The following is a 22,157-nucleotide window of genomic DNA, read 5'->3' as shown; positions in this document are numbered from 1 at the left end:
TGCCCTTGAATGTGATGTCAAGCAAGACATAAAAACAGACATAACCTCTGAGAATTTACCTTTTCTGAACTGTATTACTGTACTCTGAGCTAGAGTTCTTTATTCTCACTTTATTTTTTCCAGAGAAAAGAAATGTCTCATTAACCAAAGTTAGCAGATCTTACTAGCAGTGGCCAAGATAAGCCTGGCTTCCTTCTGCAAATGGGCCACCTCGCTGTGGTTCTCTAGGCAGGGGAGAGGGGACCTCACTTGGAAGTCAAAGGAAAAGATGTGGTGCTAGCAGAGGTGCGGGGGTCACTGTTGCCCCTTCCAAGAGCTTGGAATTTCTACCCAAATTTACTAAAAAGTCAAACTTCTCAGGTTGGAAGATAACTATTTTGGGGTATATGTTGCATGTGGAACTACCAGACCTTGAACTACTATAGTCCTTGAAATGGACAGTTGTATCAGATGGTAACTTCCTGGGGAAAAAAAAAAGTTTCTGATAGGTAAAATCCAGCCTTTCTAGATGCAAGACTATTTATTTACCTTACAAGATGCTTTTTAGGGTTATCAAGACTCCTCAAACCACCTTCAAACCACATTGCAAGAAAAGGGACCGTGTGCTTCCTGTATCATTTTGTGGAGCCTAAAGCAGCACAGACTGAAAAGACATATTCCATCATCAGTAAAAGCTAATCATGGGAGACTCTGGCTACAATAAAAGGCATTGGATATATTCTGGGCAATTTCATTGTTTTCTTTCATTCTCTGTCTGCAAGTCAAGCAAGCTATACAGAATTGAGTAAGCTATCAATGAGAGCACTGTGGTTGGATTTTCACAGCACTTAAAAATCACCAAAACAAAAACACCTCATAAACAATAATCTCCACTGAAAAGTAAAGCTATCTGAAAACTGAGAGGCTGAAATTTTTATATATTAAGTCAACTTAAGCAGCAGCAATCAAGACTAATAGACCTTATCACATTAAGGAAAAGGGCTTTCAAAATGGGTTAGGACAATTGAAAATAGGCAAAATATTTGCTAGTAGGCAAACCATGGAAAAACCAATTCAAATAGGAATGCAGTATATTAGAATCATATAAATCATATATCTTTACAAAGGTTTAAAAAAATGCAGCATGAATCTGCAATGGTCAATTTAAGAGGATGTTAATTTAAACATACTTGCTCCGTGTGGCAGGAATCTATTTCATCCCAGCCAACTCTGGTAGTCGCATGTCCTAAAGGATCTTTACATCACAGGAACAGTGATACACTGGTACTGAGCACAGAGAATGAACATCCAAGAATATTATTCAAAATGAAATGAAACTAACAGAGAGGGCTGGTGGAGCTCATATGAAATTCTGATTTAATTATTCCTCAGTAAACACTCATTTGCTCTCCTGAAATCAGTAATTTCAAATGCTCTCTGCAGATGTACCACTTGGTGTTGTGTATATCATCTAATGATCACATTTAAATTTAGTTTGATTTGCAAACATTTTCAAAACTTATAGGGCTCTGTAAGCTGCAAGGGAAGGTGACAGATGGCAGAAAGGGGGTGAACAAAACTGACTATTGTAATATGTTGCTTTTTAAGTTCACGGAATTTTGGCTTTCTTAAGAAAAACTTAGGAAATTCCAACGAGTAGTTTTAAAAAGTAAAATCTTATTTTTAATCACTCTTAAATTATTCAGTAAGCAAGTAAACTTGATATTATATTACCTGGGCCATGTTTTCTGCTGCAATAATCACTCTCAGTTAGTTAATGAATTTTTAAGAGTAGCTACATTTTAATCAACCAAACAGTTCTGGCCATGCAAGATGAGAATCAGGGATAGACCATGTCAGACCAAAAATAACAAAAGGCAGGCTAAAAAGTTATGGAAAACTCTTTGTTTGAAATGCCAAGGTATTTGATGAATGTGTGTATAAAGTAATTAAATTCCACCGAAGTTTAAAAAAAAAAAAAAAAAAGAAAACATGACAACGTATGAATATTCCATCCCCTCAAAAGAAAAATCAGAGAAAAGCCCCAGATCAAAACAATCACCTGTGCCTAAGGTCTCCTGTCCCCCAACATCTTATAGAGCTGCCCCTTTGGTATCTGGTCAGATTCTAACCTGTATCAAGTATTTCCAGATACGGCATGTCTAACACCTATACCACACAGCACCGAAGTTTGCAGTTAAGAGCCAACAACTTTTGAATAAATTTCTTCTACAGTTGTTTTAAAATGGAATTTAAAGCCCTGTCCAAATTTAACAAAGAAAAACTTGTTTTAAAAACCCCAAGCTTAAAATAAAAGCATGGCATTTTAAATCCAATTGTTACAAAGATATTATGGTTTAATTAAGCAGACTTCAAGGATGATGCTGCTATTTTGAGCATGCAACACACCACCGTTTATCGTCAATGCCTGGCATGTTTCATCACCACGCCCTTCTTTCTTCCCAGCCTCAGGGACCGCCCCCTCCCCTTAATGAACGGTATTATAAAAAGGTAAAATCTGGAGTTAGTGGCAAAATCTTCACAGTAACTTGTTAATAAAGTCGTCGTCGATGGCTGTAAAGGGCATCAGTCAACTGGACCTTGGAAGATCAATTTGATGCAGTTCTGTTCCCCAAGCAGCTGCGTGGCACAGAACGGGCAGGCGGCATGAAATGCGTGAGTCCCGTGAGGCAGCGGGATCTGAGACCAATATTTCGCAGACTTCTCTGAGCACACGTGTCCACAAGGGGTGAAAGCATGAGTGGGTGGTCCCGCGTCTACATAAAAGCCCGCCTCGCAGCCGAGCCAGAGCGGCACGTAGGGGCCCACAGTCCTGCACATGGGACACTCCCTCTCGTTGGCCTCCGTGTCGCTCCGATGGCCCCAGTTGTGGTAGCCGTGCACGTGGCCACAGCTGAGGTACGCCCAGGGCTGCTTCTCCTCCACCACCTCTTTCCTGTTGATGCTGGGGAAGGCCAAGGTGTTGAGCCCCACGGGACACTGTGGCCGGGCAGCGTTGATCTCCTGCCGCAGGGCTTCAATGTGCTTCTGGGTTGGGGTGTGAAAGAGGCCATCTGCCGTCCTCCAGAGCAGGGTGGCCCCGCAAAGGTCGATGAGGGAGCCGTCCTGCAGGACGTTGGTCTCGCTTTCCACCTACAAGTTTGACAGACATGCCTTTTAAAAGCAAAATTTGACAAACCACGCTAACGTTTTTGTCCTCTTAAAGATCATCTCCGTAGTCAACATGGGGGGGGCAGTTTATCCCACGGCCTCCCTGCAAAACAGGACTAGGGGGGTAACTCACCCTCCCTGAGCTTCCCTTTCCTCATCTGAACACTGGGTGTAAATCATGTATGTGAAACACACAAAGCCCTAAGCGCAGATGCATTTACTTTACACGTTCAATTAATGTAGTGGTTATTTTAACAAACTTCACAGATCTCCTTAGATTTTTAGTTTTCCTCCTCAAGTCAACAACACAACTCCTCCTTGGTCTCTTAAGGGACGGGAGATGTCCAGCCAGCCCATCTGGTGAAGACTCATGCTCATGTCGACCAGAGCCAATCCAGAAGACCCCTGGGGGGCCCTGCAGTAAATACTATAGTGGTGCCAATGACTCCGGTGACCCTCGGCTTCACACAATCTATCATTTATCCTGCATTCCTAAGATCTGCAGCAGAAGCGCTCACTGTGAACTTTGGAACATCATTTAATCCCAGCTTACCCTTCCCCCTCCCCATGTCCTCAAGTCTCTTCTCTACGTCTGCGTCTTTATTTCTGTCCTGCCCCTAGAGACTGGCTGTGCTACGCACCAAGTGCTCACGAGACTGATTAACAGCTGACAAGCAGCACAGTAAGACGTGGTCCGCAGGAGCCTGACCCCTGTCTCCGTGGGCCACCTGTGCTCTATGGATGCACTCAGGTGCACTGCCCTCTGGCACGTGCCATGAGTGACCTCTGCCCAGAATTCTCTATCCCGGCTCACCCCACCCCTAGTCTACCCCTGGGCCTGGCAAACTCCCACTCATCATTCAGGGCTCACTTGGATGGCACTTTGCCTGGAAGTTGTCCTTTAATGACAACAGCGGTCCTTCCCCAAAAAAGTAGCCAATAGTGGTAGTTAGAAAAAGCTAAAATCCCAACAAAATGATAAACCTCAATACCTTACAGGAAAAATACGGTGACTGCTTTTTGAGTAGCTTTTAAGTCGTTGAAGCTCTCTCCTCGCCCCACTCCCACCCTGAACACCTAGTCTCCTCCCTTCTCGCTGGGTGTCAGGAGCCTCCCTTCTCTTCCCGACCACAGGTAATTCTCAGGGGAGGTTTCATCTCTGCATAAACTTTGTAAGAAGAAGAATGCTGCTGTGGTAATAAGCTGGAGTTCAGGCTACGTTTTTCTTTGTTTTCCTTATGATTATTTTTATTCATTGCTTTTTCTTTATAAATATATTTTATTAAAATATACACAGATGTTCTTTTTATCTTATTCATGATTTCTAGGTTGATTATATTACGGTCTGAGAATATAGTTCATATGATTTCAATCTTCTGAAATTTATTTTTGAATTTTTATTTTCTATTGGAGTATAGTTGATTAACAATGTTGTGTTAGTTTCAGGTGTATGGCAGAGTGATTCAGTTATACATATATATGTATATATTCTTTTTCAAATTCTTTTCCCATTTAGGTTATTACAGAATATTGAGCAGAGTTCCCTATGCTATACAGTAGGTCCTTGTTGGTTATCTGTTTTAAATATAATAGTGTGTATATGTCAATCCCAAACTCCCAATTTTTCCCTCTCTCTCACCTTTCCCCTTTGGTGACCATAAGTTTGTTTTCTAAGTCTGTGAGTCTGTTTCTGTTTTGGAAATACGTTCATTTGTATTATTTTTTTAGATTCTTCATATAAGTGATATCATATGATATTTGTCTTTCTCTGTCTGACTTACTTCACTCAGTGTGATAATCTCCAGGTCCATCCATGTTGCTGCAAATGGCATTATTTCATTCTTTTTAATGGCTGAGTACTATTCCATTGTATATATGTACCACATCCATTAATCTGTCGAAGGACATGAGCTGTTTTTAACTTTTGGAGATTAATCCCTTGTGGGGGTCACATCGTTGGACATGAGCTGTTTTTAACTTTTGGAGATTAATCCCTTGTGGGGGTCACATCGTTTACAAATATTTTTTCCCATTCTGTGGTTGTCTTTTCATTTTGTTTATGGTTTCCTTTGCTGTGCAAAAGCTTTTGAGTTTAATTAGGTCCTGTTTGTTATTTTTGTTTTTATTTCCATTTCTCTAGGAGATGGGTCAAAAAAGATATTGCTGCGATTTATGTCAAAGAGTGTTCTACCTATGTTTTCCTCTAAGAGTTTTATACTATCAGGCCTTACATTTAGGTCTTTAATCCATTTTGAGTTTATTTTTGTGTATGGTGTTAAAGAATGTTCTAATTTCATTATCTTACATGCAGCTCTCCAGTTTTCCCAACACCATTTATTGAAGAGACTGTCTTTCCTCCATTGTATAGTTTTGTCTTCTTTGTCATAAATTGACCATAGGTGTGTGGGATTATTTCTGTGCTTTCTATCCTCTTCCATTGATCTATATTTGTTTTTGTGCCAGTACCACACAGTTCTGAGGACTATAGCTTTGTAGTATAGTCTGAAGTCAGGGAGCCTGAATCCTTGAGCTCCATTTTTCTTTCTCAAGATTGCTTTGGTTTTCAGGGTCTTTTGTGTCTCCACACAATTAAAAATTTTTCGTTCTAGTTCTGTGAAAAATGCCATTGGTAATTTGCTAGGGATTGCACTGAATCTGTAGATTGCCTTGGGTAGTATAGTCATTTTCACAAATATTGATTCTTCCAATCCAAGAACACGGTACATTTTTCCATCTGTTCGTGTCATCTTTGTTTTCTTTCATCAGAGTCTTATAGTTTTCTGAGTAAAGGTCTTCTGCTTCCTAGGTAAGTTTATTCCTAGGTATTTTATTTTTTGTTGTGATGGTACATGGGATTGTTTCTGTAATTTCTGTTTCTGATCTTTCATCGTTAGTGTATAGACATGCAACAGATTTCTGTGTTCTAATTTTGTATCCTGCAACTTTACCAAATTCATTGATGACTTCTAGTAGTTTTCTGGTAGCATCTTTAGGATTTTCCATGTACAGCATCATGTCATTTACAAACAGTGACAGTTTTACTTCTTCTTTTCCAATTTGGATTCCTTCTATTTTTTTTTCTTCTTCTCTGATTGCCATGGCTATGAATGCCAAAACTATGTTGAATAAAAGTGGCAAGAGTGGACGACATCGTGGACATCCCTGTCTTGTTCATGATCTTAGAGGAAATGCTTTCAGCTTTCACCATTGAGTATGTTAGCTGTAGGTTTGTCACATATCACCTTTACTTTGTTGAGGTATGTTCCTTTTGTGCCCACTCTCTAAAGAGTTTTTATCCGAAATGGATGTAGAATTTTATCAAAAGTTTTTTCCGCATATATTGGTATCATCATGTGGTTTTTCTCCAATTTGTTGATGTGGTGTATCACACTGATTGATTTGCAGATATTGAAAAATCCTTGCACCCCTGGGATAAATCCCACTTGATCATTGTTGTACGATCCTTTTAATATATTGTTGGAGTGGGTCTGCTAGTATTTTGTTGAGGAATTTTGCATCTAAGTTGATGAGTGATATTGGCCTATAATTTTCTTTCTTTGTGTGTGATATCTTTGTCTGGTTCTGTATCAGGGTGATGGTGGCCTCAGAGAATGACTTTGGGAGTGTTCCTTCCTCTGAAATTTTTTGGAATAGTTTCAGAAGGATAGGTGTTAACTCTTCCCTAAATTGTTTGGTAGAATTCACCTGTGAAGCCATCTGGTCCTGGAAGTTTGCTTGTTGTAAGTTTCTAAATGACTGATTCAATTTCAGCACTGATAATTGGTCTGTTCATATTTTCTGTTTCTTCTTGGTTCAGTCTTGGGAGAGTATACCTTTCTAAGAATTTGTCCATTTCTTCTAGGTTGTCCATTTGGTTGGCATAGAGTTGCTTGTAGTAGTCTCTTATGATCCTTGTGTTTCTGTGGTGTTGGCTGTAACTTCTCCGTTTTCATTTCTAATTTTATTGATTTGGGCCCTCTCCTTTTCTTGATGAGTTTGGCTAAAAAAGTTTATCAATTTTGTTTATCTTCTCCAAGAACCAGCTTTTAGTTTCATTGCTCTTTTCTACTGTTTACGTCATCTCTATTTCATTTATTTTTGCTCTGATCTTTATTTCTTTCATTCTACTAACTTTGGGTTTTGTTTGTTTTTCTTTCTCTACTAGCTCTAGGTGTGAGGTTCGGTTATTTGAGACTTTTCTTGTTTCCTGAGGCAAGAGTGTATCGCTATAAACTTCCCTCTTAGAACTGCTTTTGCTGCATCCCATAGGTTTTGGGTCATGGTGCTTTCATTTTCATTTGTCTCCAGGTATTTTTTGATTTCCTCTTTGATTTCTTCAGTGATCCATTGTCTGTTTAGTAGCATATTGTTTAACCTCCACGTGTTTGTGTGTGTTTTTTTTTTTTTTACAGGTTTTTTTTTCTTTTAGATGATTTCTAATCTCATAGTGTCATGGTGAGAAAAGATGCTTGATAAGATTTCAATTTTCTTAAATTTACTGAGGCTCACTTTGTGGTCCAGTATGTGTCAATCCTGGAGAACGTTCCATGTGCACTTGAAAAGAATGTGTATTCTGCTGCTTTTGGATGGAATGCTCTATAAATATCAATTTAGTCCATCTGGTCTAATGTGTCATTTAAGGCCTGTGTTTCCTTATTGATTTTCTGTCTGGATGATCTGTCCAGTGGTGAAAGTGGGGTGTTAAAGTCCCCCACTATTATTGTGTTACTGTTGATTTCTCCTTTTATGGCTATTAGTGTTTGCCTTATATACTGATGTGCTCCTATGTTGGGTGCATATATATTTACAGTTGTTATATCTTCATCTTGGATTGATCCCTTGATCATTATGTAGTGTCCTTCTTTGCCTCTTGTAACAGTCTTTATTTTAAAGTCTATTTTGTCTGATCTGAGTGTTGCCACTCCAGCTTTCTTTTGATTTCCATTTGCATGGAATACCTTTTTCCGTACCCGTTCAGTCTGTATGTGTCCCTAGATCGGAAGTGGGTCTCTTGTAGACAGCATACATATGGGTCTTGTTTTTTGTATCCATGCAGCCAGTCTATGTCTTTTGGTTGAAGCATTTAATCTGTTTATGTTTAAGGTAATTATTGATATGTATGTTCCTACTGCCATTTTGTTAATTGCTTTGGATTTGTTTTTGTAGGTCTTTTTTCTCCTCTTCCTCTTTTGTATTCCTCTTGTGATTTGATGAGTAACTTTAGTGCTGTGTTTGGATTCCTTTTTCTTTTTCGTGTATTTATTGTAGATTTTTAGTTTGTGGTTACCATGATGGCAGTCTATAAACAAGAGTGTTTTTAATTTCAAATACAGCTTATATATAAGGAAGATTCTTTTAATTTCAAATGCATTTCCAGTGTCCTGCATTTGTACACTCCTCTTCTCATGATTGCTGGTTTTGATATCATATTTTTGTGCAGATGATCTCCTACCTTTACCGGTGAGCTTTTCCATTCATAATTTTCTTGTTTCTAGTTGTGGCCTTTTATTTTTTTCTGCCTAGAGAAGTTCCTTTAGCATTTGTTGCAAAGCTGGTCTGGTGATGCTGAATTCTCTTAGCTTCTGCTTGTCTGTAAAGCTTCTGATTTCTCCATTTAATCTTAATGAGAGCTTTGCTGGGTAGAGTATTCTTGGTTGTAGGTTCTTCCCTTTCATCAGTTTAAATATATCATGCCACTCCCGTCTGGCCTGTAGAGTTTCTGCTGAAAAATCAGATGATAACCTTATGGCAAATCCCTTGTATGTTATTTGTTGCTTTTCCCTTGTTGCTTTCAATACTTTTTCTTTGTCTTTAACTTTTGTCAGTTTGATTACTATGTGTCTTGGCATGTTTCTCCTTGGCTTTATCCTGCCTGGGACTCTCTGCACTTCCTGGACTTGGGTGTCTGTTTCCTTTCCCATGTTAGGGAAGTTTTCAGCTATTATCTCTTCAAATATTTTCTCAGGTCCTTTCTCTCTCTTCTCCATCTGGCACCGTTACAATGTGAATGTTGGTGTGTTTAATTTCGTCCCAGAGGCCTCTTAGACTGTGCTCATTTCTTTTCATTCTATTCCATGGCAGTGATTTCCGCCATGCTGTCTTCCAGTTCACTTATCTGTTCTTCTGCCTCATTTATTCTTTTTTCTTTTTTAACATCTTTATTGGAGTATAATTGCTTTACAATGGTGTGTTAGTTTCTGCTTTATAACAAAGTGAATCAGTTATACATATGTTCCCATATCTCTTCCCTCTTGCATCTCCCTCCCTCCCACCCTCCCTATCCCACCCCTCTAGGTGGTCACAAAGCACAGAGCTGATCTCCCTGTGCTATGCGGTTGCTTCCCACTAGCTATCTATTTTATGTTTGGTAGCGTATATATGTTCATGCCACTCTCTCACTTTGTCACATCTTACCCTTCCCCCTCCCCATATCCTCAAGTCCATTCTCTAGTAGGTCTGTGTCTTTATTCCCGTCTTGCCACTAGGTTCTTCATGACTTTTTTTTTCCCCCTTAGATTCCATATATATGTGTTAGCATACAGTATTTGTTTTTCTCTTTCTGACTTACTTCAATCTGTATGAGAGTCTCTAGGTCCATCCACCTCACTACAAATAACTAACTCCATTTCGTTTCTTTTTATGGCTGAGTAATATTCCGTTGTATGTATGTGCCACACCTTCTTTATCCATTCATCTGTTGATGGACACTTAGGTTGCTTCCATGTCCTGGCTATTGTAAATAGAGCTGCAATGAACATTTTGGTACATGACTCTTTTTGAATTATGGTTTGCTCAGGGTATATGCCCAGTAGTGGGATTGCTGGGTCGTATGGTAGTTCTATTTTTAGTTTTTTAAGGAACCTCCATACTGTTCTCCATAGTGGCTGTATCAATTTACATTCCCACCAACAGTGCAAGAGGGTTCCCTTTTCTCCACACCCTCTCCAGCATTTATTGTTTGTAGATTTTTTGATGATGGCTATTCTGACTGGTGTGAGATGATATCTCATTGTAGTTTTGATTTGCATTTCTCTAATGATTAATGATGTTGAGCATTCTTTCATGTGCTTGTTGGCAATCTGTATATCTTCTTTGGAGAAATGTCTATTTAGGTCTTCTGCCCATTTTTGGATTGGGTTGTTTTTTTGTTATTGAGCTGCATGAGCTGCTTGTAAATCTTGGAGATTAATCCTTTGTCAGTTGCTTCATTTGCAAATATTTTCTCCCATTCTGAGGGTTGTCTTTTGGTCTTGTTTATGGATTCCTTTGCTGTGCAAAAGCTTTTAAGTTTCATTAGGTCCCATTTGTTCATTTTTGTTTTTCCATTTCTCTAGGAGCTGGGTCAAAAAGGATCTTGCTGTGCTTTATGTCATAGAGTGTTCTGCCTATGTTTTCCTCTAAGAGTTTGATAGTGTCTGGCCTTACATTTAGGTCTTTAATCCATTTTGAGTTTATTTTTGTACATGGTGGTAGGGAGTGTTCTAATTTCATACTTTTACATGTACATGTCCAGTTTTCCCAGCACCACTTATTGAAGAGGCTGTCTTTTCTCCACTGTATATGCTTGCCTCCTTTATCAAAGATAAGGTGACCATATGTGCGTGGGTTTATCTCTGGGCTTTCTATCCTGGTCCATTGATCTATGTTTCTGTTTTTGTGCCAGTACCATACTGTCTTGATTACTGTAGCTTTGTAGTATAGTCTGAAGTCAGGGAGCCTGATTCCTCCAGCTCCATTTTTCATTCTCAAGATTGCTTTGGCTATTCGGGGTCTTTTGTGTTTCCATACAAATTGTGAAATTTTTTGTTCTAGTTCTGTGAAAAATGCCAGTGGTAGTTTGATAGGGATTGCATTGAATCTGTAGATTGCTTTGGGTAGTAGAGTCATTTTCACAATGTTGATTCTTCCAATCCAAGAACATGGTATATGTCTCCATCTATTTGTATCATCTTTAATTTCTTTCATCAGTGTCTTATAATTTTCTGCATACAGGTCTTTTGTCTCCTTAGGTAGGTTTATTCCTAGATATTTTATTCTTTCTGTTGCAGTGGTAAACGGGAGTGTTTTCTTAATTTCACTTTCAGATTTTTCATCATTAGTGTATAGAAATGCAAGAGATTTCTGTGCGTTAATTTTGTATCCTGCTACTCTACCAAATTCATTGATAAGCTCTAGTAGTTTTCTGGTGGCATCTTTAGGATTCTCTATGTATAGTATCATGTCATCTGCAAACAGTGACAGCTTTACTTCTTCTTTTCCGATTTGGATTCCTTTTATTTCTTTTTCTTCTCTGACTGCTGTGGCTAACACTTCCAAAACTATGTTGAATAATAGTGGTGAGAGTGGGCAACCTTGTCTTGTTCCTGATCTTAGTGGAAATGGTTTCAGTTTTTCACCATTGAGGATGATGTTGGCTGTGGGTTTGTCATATAGGGCCTTTATTATGTTGAGGAAAGTTCCCTCTATGCCTACTTTCTGCAGGGCTTTTATCATAAATGGGTGTTGAATTCTGTCCAAAGCTTTCTCTGCATCTATTGAGATCATCATATGGTTTTTCTCCATCAATTTGTTAATATGGTGTATCACGTTGATTGATTTGCGTATATTGAAGAATCCTTGCATTCCTGGAATAAACCCCACTTGATCATGGTGTATGATCCGTTTAATGTGCTGTTAGATTCTGTTTGCTAGTATTTTGTTGAGGATTTTTGCATCTGTGTTCATCAGTGATATTGGCCTGTAGTTTTCTTTCTTTGTGACATCTTTGTCTGGTTTTGGTATCAGGGTGATGGTGGCCTCGTAGAATGAGTTGGGGAGTGTTCCTCCCTCTGCAATATTTCAGAAGAGTTTGAGAAGGATAGGTGTTAGCTCTTCTCTAAATGTTTGATAGAATTCGCCTGTGAAGCCATCTGGTCCTGGGCTTTTGTTTGTTGGAAGATTTTTAATCACAATTTCAGTGCTTGTGATTGGTCTGTTCATATTTTCTATTTCTTCCTGGTTCAGTCTCGGCAGTTGTGCATTTCTAAGAATTTGTCCATTTCTTCCAGGTTGTCCATTTTATTGGCATAGAGTTGCTTGTAGTAATCTCTCATGTTCCTGTGTATTTCTGCAGTGCCAGTTGTAACTTCTCCTTTTTCATTTCTAATTCTATTGATTTGAGTCTTCTCCCTTTTTTTCTTGATACGTCTGTCTAATGGTTTATCAATTTTGTTTATCTTCTCAAAGAACCAGCTTTTAGTTTTGTTGATCTTTGCTATTGTTTCCTTCATTTCTTTTTCATTCATTTCTGATCTGATCTTTATGATTTCTTTCCTTCTGCTAACTTTGGGGGTTTTTTTGTTCTTTCTCTAATTGCTTTAGGTGTAAGGTTAGGTTGTTTATTCAAGATGTTTCCTGTTTCTTTATGTAGGCTTGTATTGCTATAAACTTCCCTCTTAGAACTGCTTTTGCTGCATCCCGTAGGTTTTGGGTCGTCGTGTCTCCACTGTCATTTGTTCCTAGGTATTTTTTGATTTCCCCTTTGATTTCTTCAGTGATCACTTTGTTATTAAGTAGTGTATTGTGTAGCCTCTATGTGTTTGTATTTTTTATAGACCTTTTCCTGTAATTGATATCTAGTCTCATAGCGTTGTGGTCGGAAAAGATACTTGATACGATTTCAATTTTCTTAAATTTACCAAGGCTTGATTTGTGACCCAAGATATGATCTATCCTGGAGAATGTTCCATGAGCACTTGAGAAAAATGTGTATTCTGTTGTTTTTGGGTGGAATATCCTATAAATATCAATTAAGTCCATCTTGTTTAATGTATCATTTAAAGCTTGTGATTCTTTATTTATTTTCAATTTGGATGATCTGTCCATTGGTGAAAGTGGGGTGTTAACGTCCCCTACTATGATTGTGTTACTGTCGATTTCCCCTTTTATGGCTGTTAGCATTTGCCTTATGTATTGAGGTGCTCCTATGTTGGGTGCATAAATATTTACAATTGTTATACCTTCTTCTTGGATCGATCCCTTGATCATTATATAGTGTCCTTCTTTGTCTCTTGTAATAGAGTTTATTCTAATGTCTATTTTGTCTGATATGAGAATTGCTACTCCAGCTTTCTTTTGATTTCCATTTGTATGGAATATTTTTCCATCCCCTCACTTTCAGTCTGTATGTGTCCCTAGGTCTGAAGTGGGTCTCTTGTAGGCAGCATATATATGGGTCTTGCTTTTGTATCCATTCAGCCAGCCTGTGTCTTTTGGTGGGAGCATTTAATCCATTTACATTCAAGGTAATTATCGATATGTATGTTCCTATTCCCATTTTCTTAAATGTTTTGGGTTTGTTATTGTAGGTGTTTTCCTTCTCTTGTGTTTCTTGCCTAGAGAAGTTCCTTTAGCATTTGTTGTAAAGCTGGTTTGGTGGTGCTGAACTCTCTCAGCTTTTGCTTGTCTGTAAAGGTTTTAATTTCTCCATCAATTCTGAATGAGATCCTTGCTGAGTACAGTAGTCTTGGTTGTCGGTTTTTCTCCTTCATCACTTTAAATATGTTCTGCCACTCCCTTCTGGCTTGCAGAGTTTCTGCTGAAAGATCAGCTGTTAATAACCTTATGGGGATTCCCTTGTGTGTTATTTGTTGTTTTTCCCTTGCTGCTTTTAATATGTTTTCTTTATATTTAATTTTTGATAGTTTGATTAATATGTGTCTCGGCGTGTTTCTCCTTGGATTTATCCTGTATGGGACTCTCTGTGCTTCCAGGACTTGATTAACTATTTCCTTTCCCATATTAGGGAAGTTTTCAACTATAATCTCTTCAAATATTTTCTCAGTTCCTTTCTTTTTCTCTTCTTCTTCTGGGACCCCTATAATTCGAATGTTGGTGTATTTAATGTTGTCCCAGAGGTCTCTGAGACTGTCCTCAGTTCTTTTCATTCTTTTTTCTTTATTCTGCTCTGCAGTAGCTATTTCCACTATTTTATCTTCCAGGTCACTTATCCGTTCTTCTGCCTCATTTATTCTGCTATTGATTCCGTCTAGTATATTTTTCAGTTCTGTTATTGTATTGCTCACCTCTTTTTGTTTGTTCTTTAGTTCTTCTAGGTCTTTCTTTGTTGAACATTTCTTGTATCTTCTCGGTGTGTGCCTCCATTCTTTTTCCGAGATCTTGGACCATCTTTACGATCATTACTCTGAATTCTATTTTGGGTAGATTTCCTATCTCCACTTCATTTAGTTGTTCTTCTTGGGTTTCTTCTTGTTCCTTTGTCTGGGATATATTCCTCTGGCATCTCATTCTGTGTAATTTCTTTGTGATTGTGGTTTCCATCCTGCAGGCTGCAGGGTTGTAATTCTTCTTCTGCTGTCTGCCTCCTGGTGGATGAGGGTGGCCTAAGAGGCTTGTGCAGGCTTCCTGGTGGTAGGGACTGGTTCCTGCCCACTGATGGATGGAGCTGGGTCTTGTACATCTGGTGGGCAGGGCTGTGTCAGGGGGTGTGTTTAGCACGCAGCTGTGTGCTCAGGAAGACTTCCAGCAGCCTGTTTGCTGATGGCTGGGGCTGTGTTTCTGCTCTATTGGTTGTTTGGCCTGAGGCATCCCAGCACTGGAGCTTACAAGGCTGTTGGGTGGGTCCAGGTCTTGATGAGAAAATGGTGGCCTCCAGGAGGGCTCACGCTAATGAGTACTCCTCAGAACCACCACTGCCAGTGTCTGTCACTGCAGTGAGCCACAGCCGCCCCTGCCTACACAGGAAATCCTCCAATACCAGCAGGTAGGTCTGGTCAGGCTCTTGTGAGGTCACTGCTTTTTCCCCTGGCTCCTGGTGTGCACGAGACCTTGTATGTGCCCTCCAAGAGTGAAGTTTCTGTTTCCCCCAGTCCTTTGGAAGTCCTGAAATCAAACCCCTTCAAAACCAGATGCTCTGTGGGCTCCTCCTCCCGTTTCCAGACCCCCAGGCTGGGGCTCAGAACTTTCACTCCCATGGGAGAACCTCTGCAATGTAAGTTTTTTCTAGTTTGTGGGTCATCCATATGGTGGATACGGGATTTGATTTTATCGTTATTGTTCCCCTCCTACCATCCCATTGTGGCTTCTTCTTTGTCTTTGGATGTAGGATATCTTTTTTGGTAGGTGCCAGTGTCTTTTTTGTTGATGATTGTTCAACAGTTAGTTAGTTGTGATTTTTGTGTTTTCATAAGAAGAGGTGAGCTCACATTCTTCTACTCTGCCATCTTATCCCTGCCCCCTGGGCCACGTTGTTAAACAACCTTCCTTTTCCTTCCTGTAGGGCAGTTCTTGGTAAACATCTTATAAATACTGAGTCTATGGTCTTCTATATTCCACATACTCTTGACTCCCATATCTAGGATAGGTGTCCCTCTGAGGGACTCCTGTGCATTTTGGTACTTTCTCTATGACTGTGCTTATCACACAATATCCTAATGATTTGAGGTCTTGCCTGTAACCTTTTCCAGACTCCACAATTCGAGGGCAGAGCCCTGGACATCCTGGTCACTGCCAGATTTCCAGTTCCTAGCTCCTGCTTAATCATGGCAACCAATTATGGACTGTTCCTGGGTACAGCACTGCTCCAATCTTACTCGTTCTCACAGTAATCCTAAAGGATATATACCAGCATTATTCCAGTTACCTGGATGTGAGGCCAGGTACAGAGAGGTCAAGTCACTGACTCAAGACTGCAGATCTACTAAGTGGTAGACCAGGACTTGGACCTATGGCCTGACTTTAGAACCACTAATACACGGTGGCTGCTCAAACAGTAGCTTGTTTTCCCTCTTAGCTGTTATTTTTATGTGCTCTTTCTATCTGTGAACAAAATACATGAACCAGAGTTGACAAGAAACTCATCCTGTGATGTGCTATCCTGGACCCAGTGTATGCTTTCTATCTGCCCAGGGAGGCAACGCTCTGGTGATGGTGAGAGCCAGGTGTGCCTCCCCACACGATGGTACCGAGTAGAAGCCAGGAGTTCAGGCTTTAAAGCAGGAGGACCTGTGTTTCAATCCCATCTGCTGCTACCTTCTAACTCTGTGACTGGGCATTATTTAACCTCTTTATGCTACGCCTTCCTCATCCATAAGATGGGGATAATTCCACTTCTCTGACAAGGCTGATGTGCAGATGAAATGAGCTAATGTCTCTGAAATGTTAACGCAGTGTCTGTGCTCAGCAAACATACACCGACTTCTTACTAGTGCTGTTATAATGATGCCCTACTTAGGGCAACCTAGCCCAGTTTTGTATAAAATTATCCTATGATCAGAAACACAAAGTTATTTGGAAAAACAGCCTTCACATTCTCTTCCCTATTTACAGTCTCTTGGAAAGTGTTTAAACAAAGTTTATTGAATTTGTTTGGCTTTCTTAGAAAATGCTTTTCATATTTACTCAGCCATGATGCTCAAGATTGGGCTTTATCATAAAAGGCAGAAGCTATACCTGAAGCTGAATAATGGTGTAAACTAGGAATAAAAATAACAATTCCTGAAAAACAAACATCCAGTAGAGAACAGCAAACCAGGTTAGTAAAATAGTCCCCCACCTTCTTTTTCCATCTTAGGAATATTCGGTTATCATCCTGCTCTCTGAACAAATGCTAGATCATATCTTCTATTCCCTATATTTTTTCTCTGGTGGTTTGGAAGAAAATATTTGTTCTCTCTTGTTCTAGCTTCTACCTAACAATTAATAAAATTTCCACTCCAGTACTTTTAATTAAGAACCTTTTAGTGCTGTGCCCCATGCCTATGGCAAGATCAGAAACTCAAAGCATCTTTTCTTTTTAAAAAATCTTTATCAGAGTATAATTGCTTTACAATGTTGTGTTAGTTTCTGCTGTATAACAAAGTGAATCAGCTATACCTATACTTATATCCCCATATCTCCTCCCTCTTGCATCTCCCTCCCACCCTCCCTATCCCACCCCTCTAGGTGGTCACAAAGCACTGAGCTGATCTCCCTGTTCAATGCACCTGCTTCCCACTAGCTAGCTATTTTACATTTGGTAGTGTATATATGTCAGTGCTACTCTCTCACTTCATCCCAGCTTACCCCTTCCCCCTCCCCATGCCCTCAAGTCCATTCTCTCCTTCTCTGTCTTTATTCCTGTCCTGTTCCTAGGTTCGTCAAAATCATTTTTTTTTTTTTTTTAGATTCCATATATCTGTGTTAGCATACAGTATTTGTTTTTCTCTTTCTGACTTACTTCACTCTGTATGACAGACTCTAGGTCCATCCACCTCACTACAAATAACTCAATTTCATTTCTTTTTATGGCTGAGTAATATTCCACTGTATATATGTGCCACATCTTCTTTATCCATTCATCCGTCGATGGACACTTAGGGTGCAAAGCCTCCTATTTAACTTATTAAAATTATTCTCCATTGAAGAAAGGGTTAAAAACCCAACAGCTTTAGGGCATTTGGGATAAGTAGTAATATTTATAGAAAAAATATAAACATGCCAAGTCAATGTACTATACGAACTATTTCAAGTAAAAAGCTGTAACTATGACTTCAGTGAATCATATAGGGAATTATATATTAATTTCTTACTATTAACTCAAGGAAAAAAAAGCAAACTTAATTATCTTTTAGTCCCAGAAAGTCTAGTAAATAATTCTGTAATTCACAATTTTTACTAATTAGTCTTAGACTGCTCAGGAGTTTTCCAAATTAGCAAAGTTTTACACTAAAAATAAGTTTATTCTTCTTAAAGTGAATTTAAGCAGAAACCTGTGGTGAAATATATTAATAAGATTATGCTCTTAAGGTAGTTAGGAGCAGAAGATAATTTTCTTCCACTATTGGAAAAGCTTAATCATGAAAGGGAAGAAAGCTATTTCCCTCTTACTTTTGGAGGCTCAGAAAATTCTTGTTTTCCTGGGTCAATGGTACACAGCCCTAAGACCTGTACAAAGATTTTGAATTTCAGGGGAGGAAAATGATAGCTTTCGAGTTAGGTGTTTGTAGTTTCATGCATTATTTGCATGAAGTCCACTCACCAGCTTTCCCCTTTGCTGTGCAGACCTGGTCTCTCGCAAGGTGTACACGTCTCCACAGACAGAGATCTCGCGCCAGACCCCAGGCTGGGACTCCTCAGTGAAGCCCCCTCTCGGATGCATCACCAGGACACCATTGGTCGTGAGCCCATCCATGTGGCCATCGGGGTTTTTCCACTTTGCTGCCTTTTCCTGGAGAGCATACCACAGAAAAGATTATGTTCAACACAAAAAGATTCTAGCATCTCTTTAAAATATTGGGTAAAGGCAGAGGGGAGGAAAGTGAGGAATTTTCATTTTCTACTTAAAGCTAATAATCAGAAGGATAAAAAATGCAGTTAGTCCGACAAAATGAAAGAAGTGCAAAAACAGATGAATGATTTATCGCTGGAGACAAATTTACCTTGGGCACTTAAACAAAACCTGATACCTGGACCTCTCCCTTACAGATTCTTTTTCAAACCACCCCCCGCCCCCAGGTGATTCCAGGAATCCAGTATATATTCTTCAACTCTATTTGTGCAGTGCTTTCATCCTGTTATCTAAAAATGCTTTATATGAACTCATTATCAGGGAAGTACTAAAAGGAAGAGAAAACATTTTTTATTAAACAAAATTTCAAAATATATTAAGCCAACAAGTTGTGGCCACTACGTTCTGTTTTCATACGAATCAGTGTGATATCATCAAGGGTGGAAGGCACAAGCGGCTGGATGTAACGGCAGGACAGATGCTCTTGGACGCCTGGCCACAGTGATTTCTTTTTGTTTCCTGGGGACAGAGCCAGATATTGCTCACATGACTTGGGTAAATCTGATTAGGATAAGCCAGTTACGACTGGTTTAGGGGTGGACATGTGACTAAGTTCTGGCCAGTGAGGCCTGAGTGAGTCCTTCTGGGAAGCTTCCTGGAAAGGTTTCTTTGCTCTTTAAAAGAGACGAGGAAGAAACAGTGCCTTTGCTGCCCTTCTTCAGCGGGAAGCTGTCATGCTGCGGGGGGTTGGTGGAAGTGCAGGAGGCATCTCACCCCCACCCCCCCAGGACCTCGCCTAAGGAAGCTGATGTGCCCAGAGGGCAAGACGGAATGAACCTGGCTCCCCGGATGTCACAGAACCACTGCATCAACCAAGCCTGCGGCTGGCCTTCCTGGGCACTTCTTGTAACATGATACATTTTTATTACCATTTAGGCCATTTTAAAGTGAGTTTTTTTTTTTTCCCCCTGCAAAAATATCCTGATTCAAAAAGGGGACTATATTAAAACTGGATATTCACTAAAACTGTGGGGTTTTATTTACATGGACATTCTATGAAGGGAGATATTTTTAGTCTGTTTTGTTCTTTGTGATATCACATCTGTAACACCCAATATGGAACAAAGCAAATACTACATAACAATTTTTTGAATGAATAAAGGAATAACATTTTCTTTTGCACCCCAATTATCTAGATCTGACCATTTTCCTTCTGAAATAAATACATTATGTATGTTAATATACATACTTTTAAAAAGTAATTACTGTACATATTTATAGTTAATATAGCAAATATAACAAAAAAACAAGTAATGACAATTATTTTCAGATTTTTAATAATAGCTTTTCAAACTGGCTGTATGAAAACTAAAATCTCAAAATCTCACCAGAAGCATTGTGCAAGGCAAATTTTTTGGCCACAATTAAATGTTATATATGGTAATAATGGGTGTTTTTCTAGAAACAATGTACTGATTAATAGTACTTACGCCAAGAAATATGTTTTTGGAAGAGTCGAATCCGGCTGCGAATATTCGTGCCGTGTAAGGTTCATTCCTGTCACAGACTATCCTGCAGGCAAACCTGGATATGGTGCTTTGTGTAATTTGTGCTTCGTCATTGTTCTGACTGCCAGAAATTGTGTCTGTAACGACGAAGTCAATAGGGCTTTCTGTTGATCTGCCCACCTAAATAAATCAAATTATACTCATGATCTACTTGAAAAATATGATGTCACCATATTCATCACATGAAATGAGCGTTCAGGATCCTTTAACATTCATTATCTCTATCTACTATGAAGGTCAAAATTTAATGAAATAATCTTTAGTCTGCTCCTTTTCTTGTTTAAGGGAGATGTTATGGTAACCAACCATAAGATTGTAAATGTTAAGAAAAACTCAATTTTCTATTCTAGAGGAAAACAGATCTCACTCCAAACAGGTTTCTGATCAGGTAGAAACATTACTTATTACTTTCATAGAAAATTATTCGTGTTTTTTTTTTCCTTGTATTTCCAGGTGGGAAAAACCCCAAGATTTTAAAGGAAGCCAGCAAACAAAAGCCCTATTTCCCCCACTCTTGCCCAGCTCCAGGGACTGGTTTTTCACACTAAGTGAATCCACCAGTGACTCATGGCACAGAGGGAGAACAAGCCCTACCTCAGACATGAGACCCCAATGCCTATTTCTGTCGCTCAGCGTAAATGAGAGTGATGTAAAGGGCTATACAGGTCAGCTCAAAGTTTGAGATGCAGTCATATGAAAGATTTAAAAAGCTGATCCTAACATTTCAATTTTGGATTTTTAAAAAACTCTCCTGGGAAAGTCTAAAAAGTGGCCAATAATATTTTATTGGCTTACTTCCCTTGGTAAGTTTAAATGCTGCCAGAAAGAATATATTTCATTAGCATGATCTTAGAGTTCTAACAAAGCTTTTCATATCCACTAAATCCAAATAAGACAGGCACTGCTGTGTCCTGTGAACTGGGAAGTATTTGTTTACAGGTAAGGAAATCCTCACGACAAAACATTAAACCGTCTATGTAATGATGTTCTATGAATCTCTAACCAGGAAACAGTGATAAATGTTATATATGCCAAAGATACATCTTAAACTAAAAATTTATATGTAAACAAATCATTTCTTGTTAAATATGGTATTAATCTTCTCTCCTAACAACAGTGACTTTGATTCTGAAGTTGTCAATGGAAGGAACACGCAGAACCCCCAGTGTGTACATATAAGGCCTCCAAAGTCAATTTCCCAGGTATCTTTATCCTGATCTCAAAATTCTATCTAAAACATAAGCAATGTAATACTCTTTTTGTCCAAATGAATAAAGGTGAAATAAATATAACAAAATGTATATATCTTGCATCACTTAGGTCTGCTTGCTTTGGAACAATATTAAATTTCTTTTGTAAATCTCACATATACATTTTCATGCATAGACTATCTCTGTTAAACCAACAGACAACAGATATCTATTTCTCTTGTTTTTTACAACCCTTAATTTCTTGTCCTATTGAAATGTGCCTGGAATAAACTAAACCACAGGGTTCACTGAAACTTATCACCTTGAATAGATGCATATTGCCTGAACATACAGGTTTAGAAAACATGTAACTTGTTAAAAAATGCAACATAAAACCTGAATTAGATTATAAAATCATATCATACGATTCATCTTTCTAAAGTTGCCTGGTGGCACAGTGGTTGGGAATCTGCCTGCCAGTGCAGGGGACACGGGTTCGAGCCCTGGTCTAGGAAGATCCCACATGCCGCGGAGCAACTAAGCCCGTGAGCCACAGCTACTGAGCCTGTGCGTCTGGAGCCTGTGCTCCGCAACAAGAGAGGCCGCGATAGTGAGAGGCCCACGCCCCGCGATGAGGAGTGGCCCCCGCTTGCCACAACTGGAGAAAGCCCTCACACAGAAACGAAGATCCAACACAGCAAAAATAAATAAATAAATATTTAAAGTTGCAGAATCTTCCCTCGGCTAGATTCATTTAAAAGCTGGATGTGTAACCCAGAAGCTCTACTGATTCAGACTGCTGAATGTTTTTAAGCCTTTTTTTAAAGCTACTCTCTTTTTCAAGTATATAATACAGTATTATTAACTGCAATCACCATGCTGTATATTACATCCCAGAACTTACTCATCTTACAGCCAGAAGTTTGTACTGTTCGACCAATATCTCCCCAATTCCATGCGCCACCCCCCCCTACCCCCTCCAGC

General features: G+C 39.2%; 1 protein-coding gene across 2 annotated transcripts in view; it reads right to left on the bottom strand.

Moving 5' to 3' along the window:
* Window positions 1-2,515: 2,515 nt before the first annotated feature.
* The window catches only part of PELI2 (pellino E3 ubiquitin protein ligase family member 2), a 209,355-nt gene continuing 189,713 nt past the window's right edge, over window positions 2,516-22,157 (bottom strand). The window contains exons 4-6 of one of the 2 annotated variants that reach the window (XM_057544535.1): window positions 19,906-20,103; window positions 18,167-18,355; window positions 2,516-3,132 (exon numbers count right to left, since the gene is read on the bottom strand). In XM_057544535.1, the coding sequence (XP_057400518.1) occupies window positions 2,566-3,132; window positions 18,167-18,355; window positions 19,906-20,103 (954 nt within the window). In that variant the 3' untranslated portion in view covers window positions 2,516-2,565. The remainder of the gene's footprint in view (window positions 3,133-18,166; window positions 18,356-19,905; window positions 20,104-22,157) is intronic. The other variant, XM_057544536.1, reaches the window with a different exon arrangement.

The sequence above is a fragment of the Balaenoptera acutorostrata genome, chromosome 3 (genome assembly GCF_949987535.1).
Source record: "Balaenoptera acutorostrata chromosome 3, mBalAcu1.1, whole genome shotgun sequence".
NCBI classification, from domain to species: Eukaryota; Metazoa; Chordata; class Mammalia; order Artiodactyla; family Balaenopteridae; genus Balaenoptera; species Balaenoptera acutorostrata.
Note: the sequence above shows the minus strand (reverse complement) of the source record. Positions and strands in the feature narration are given on the sequence as shown.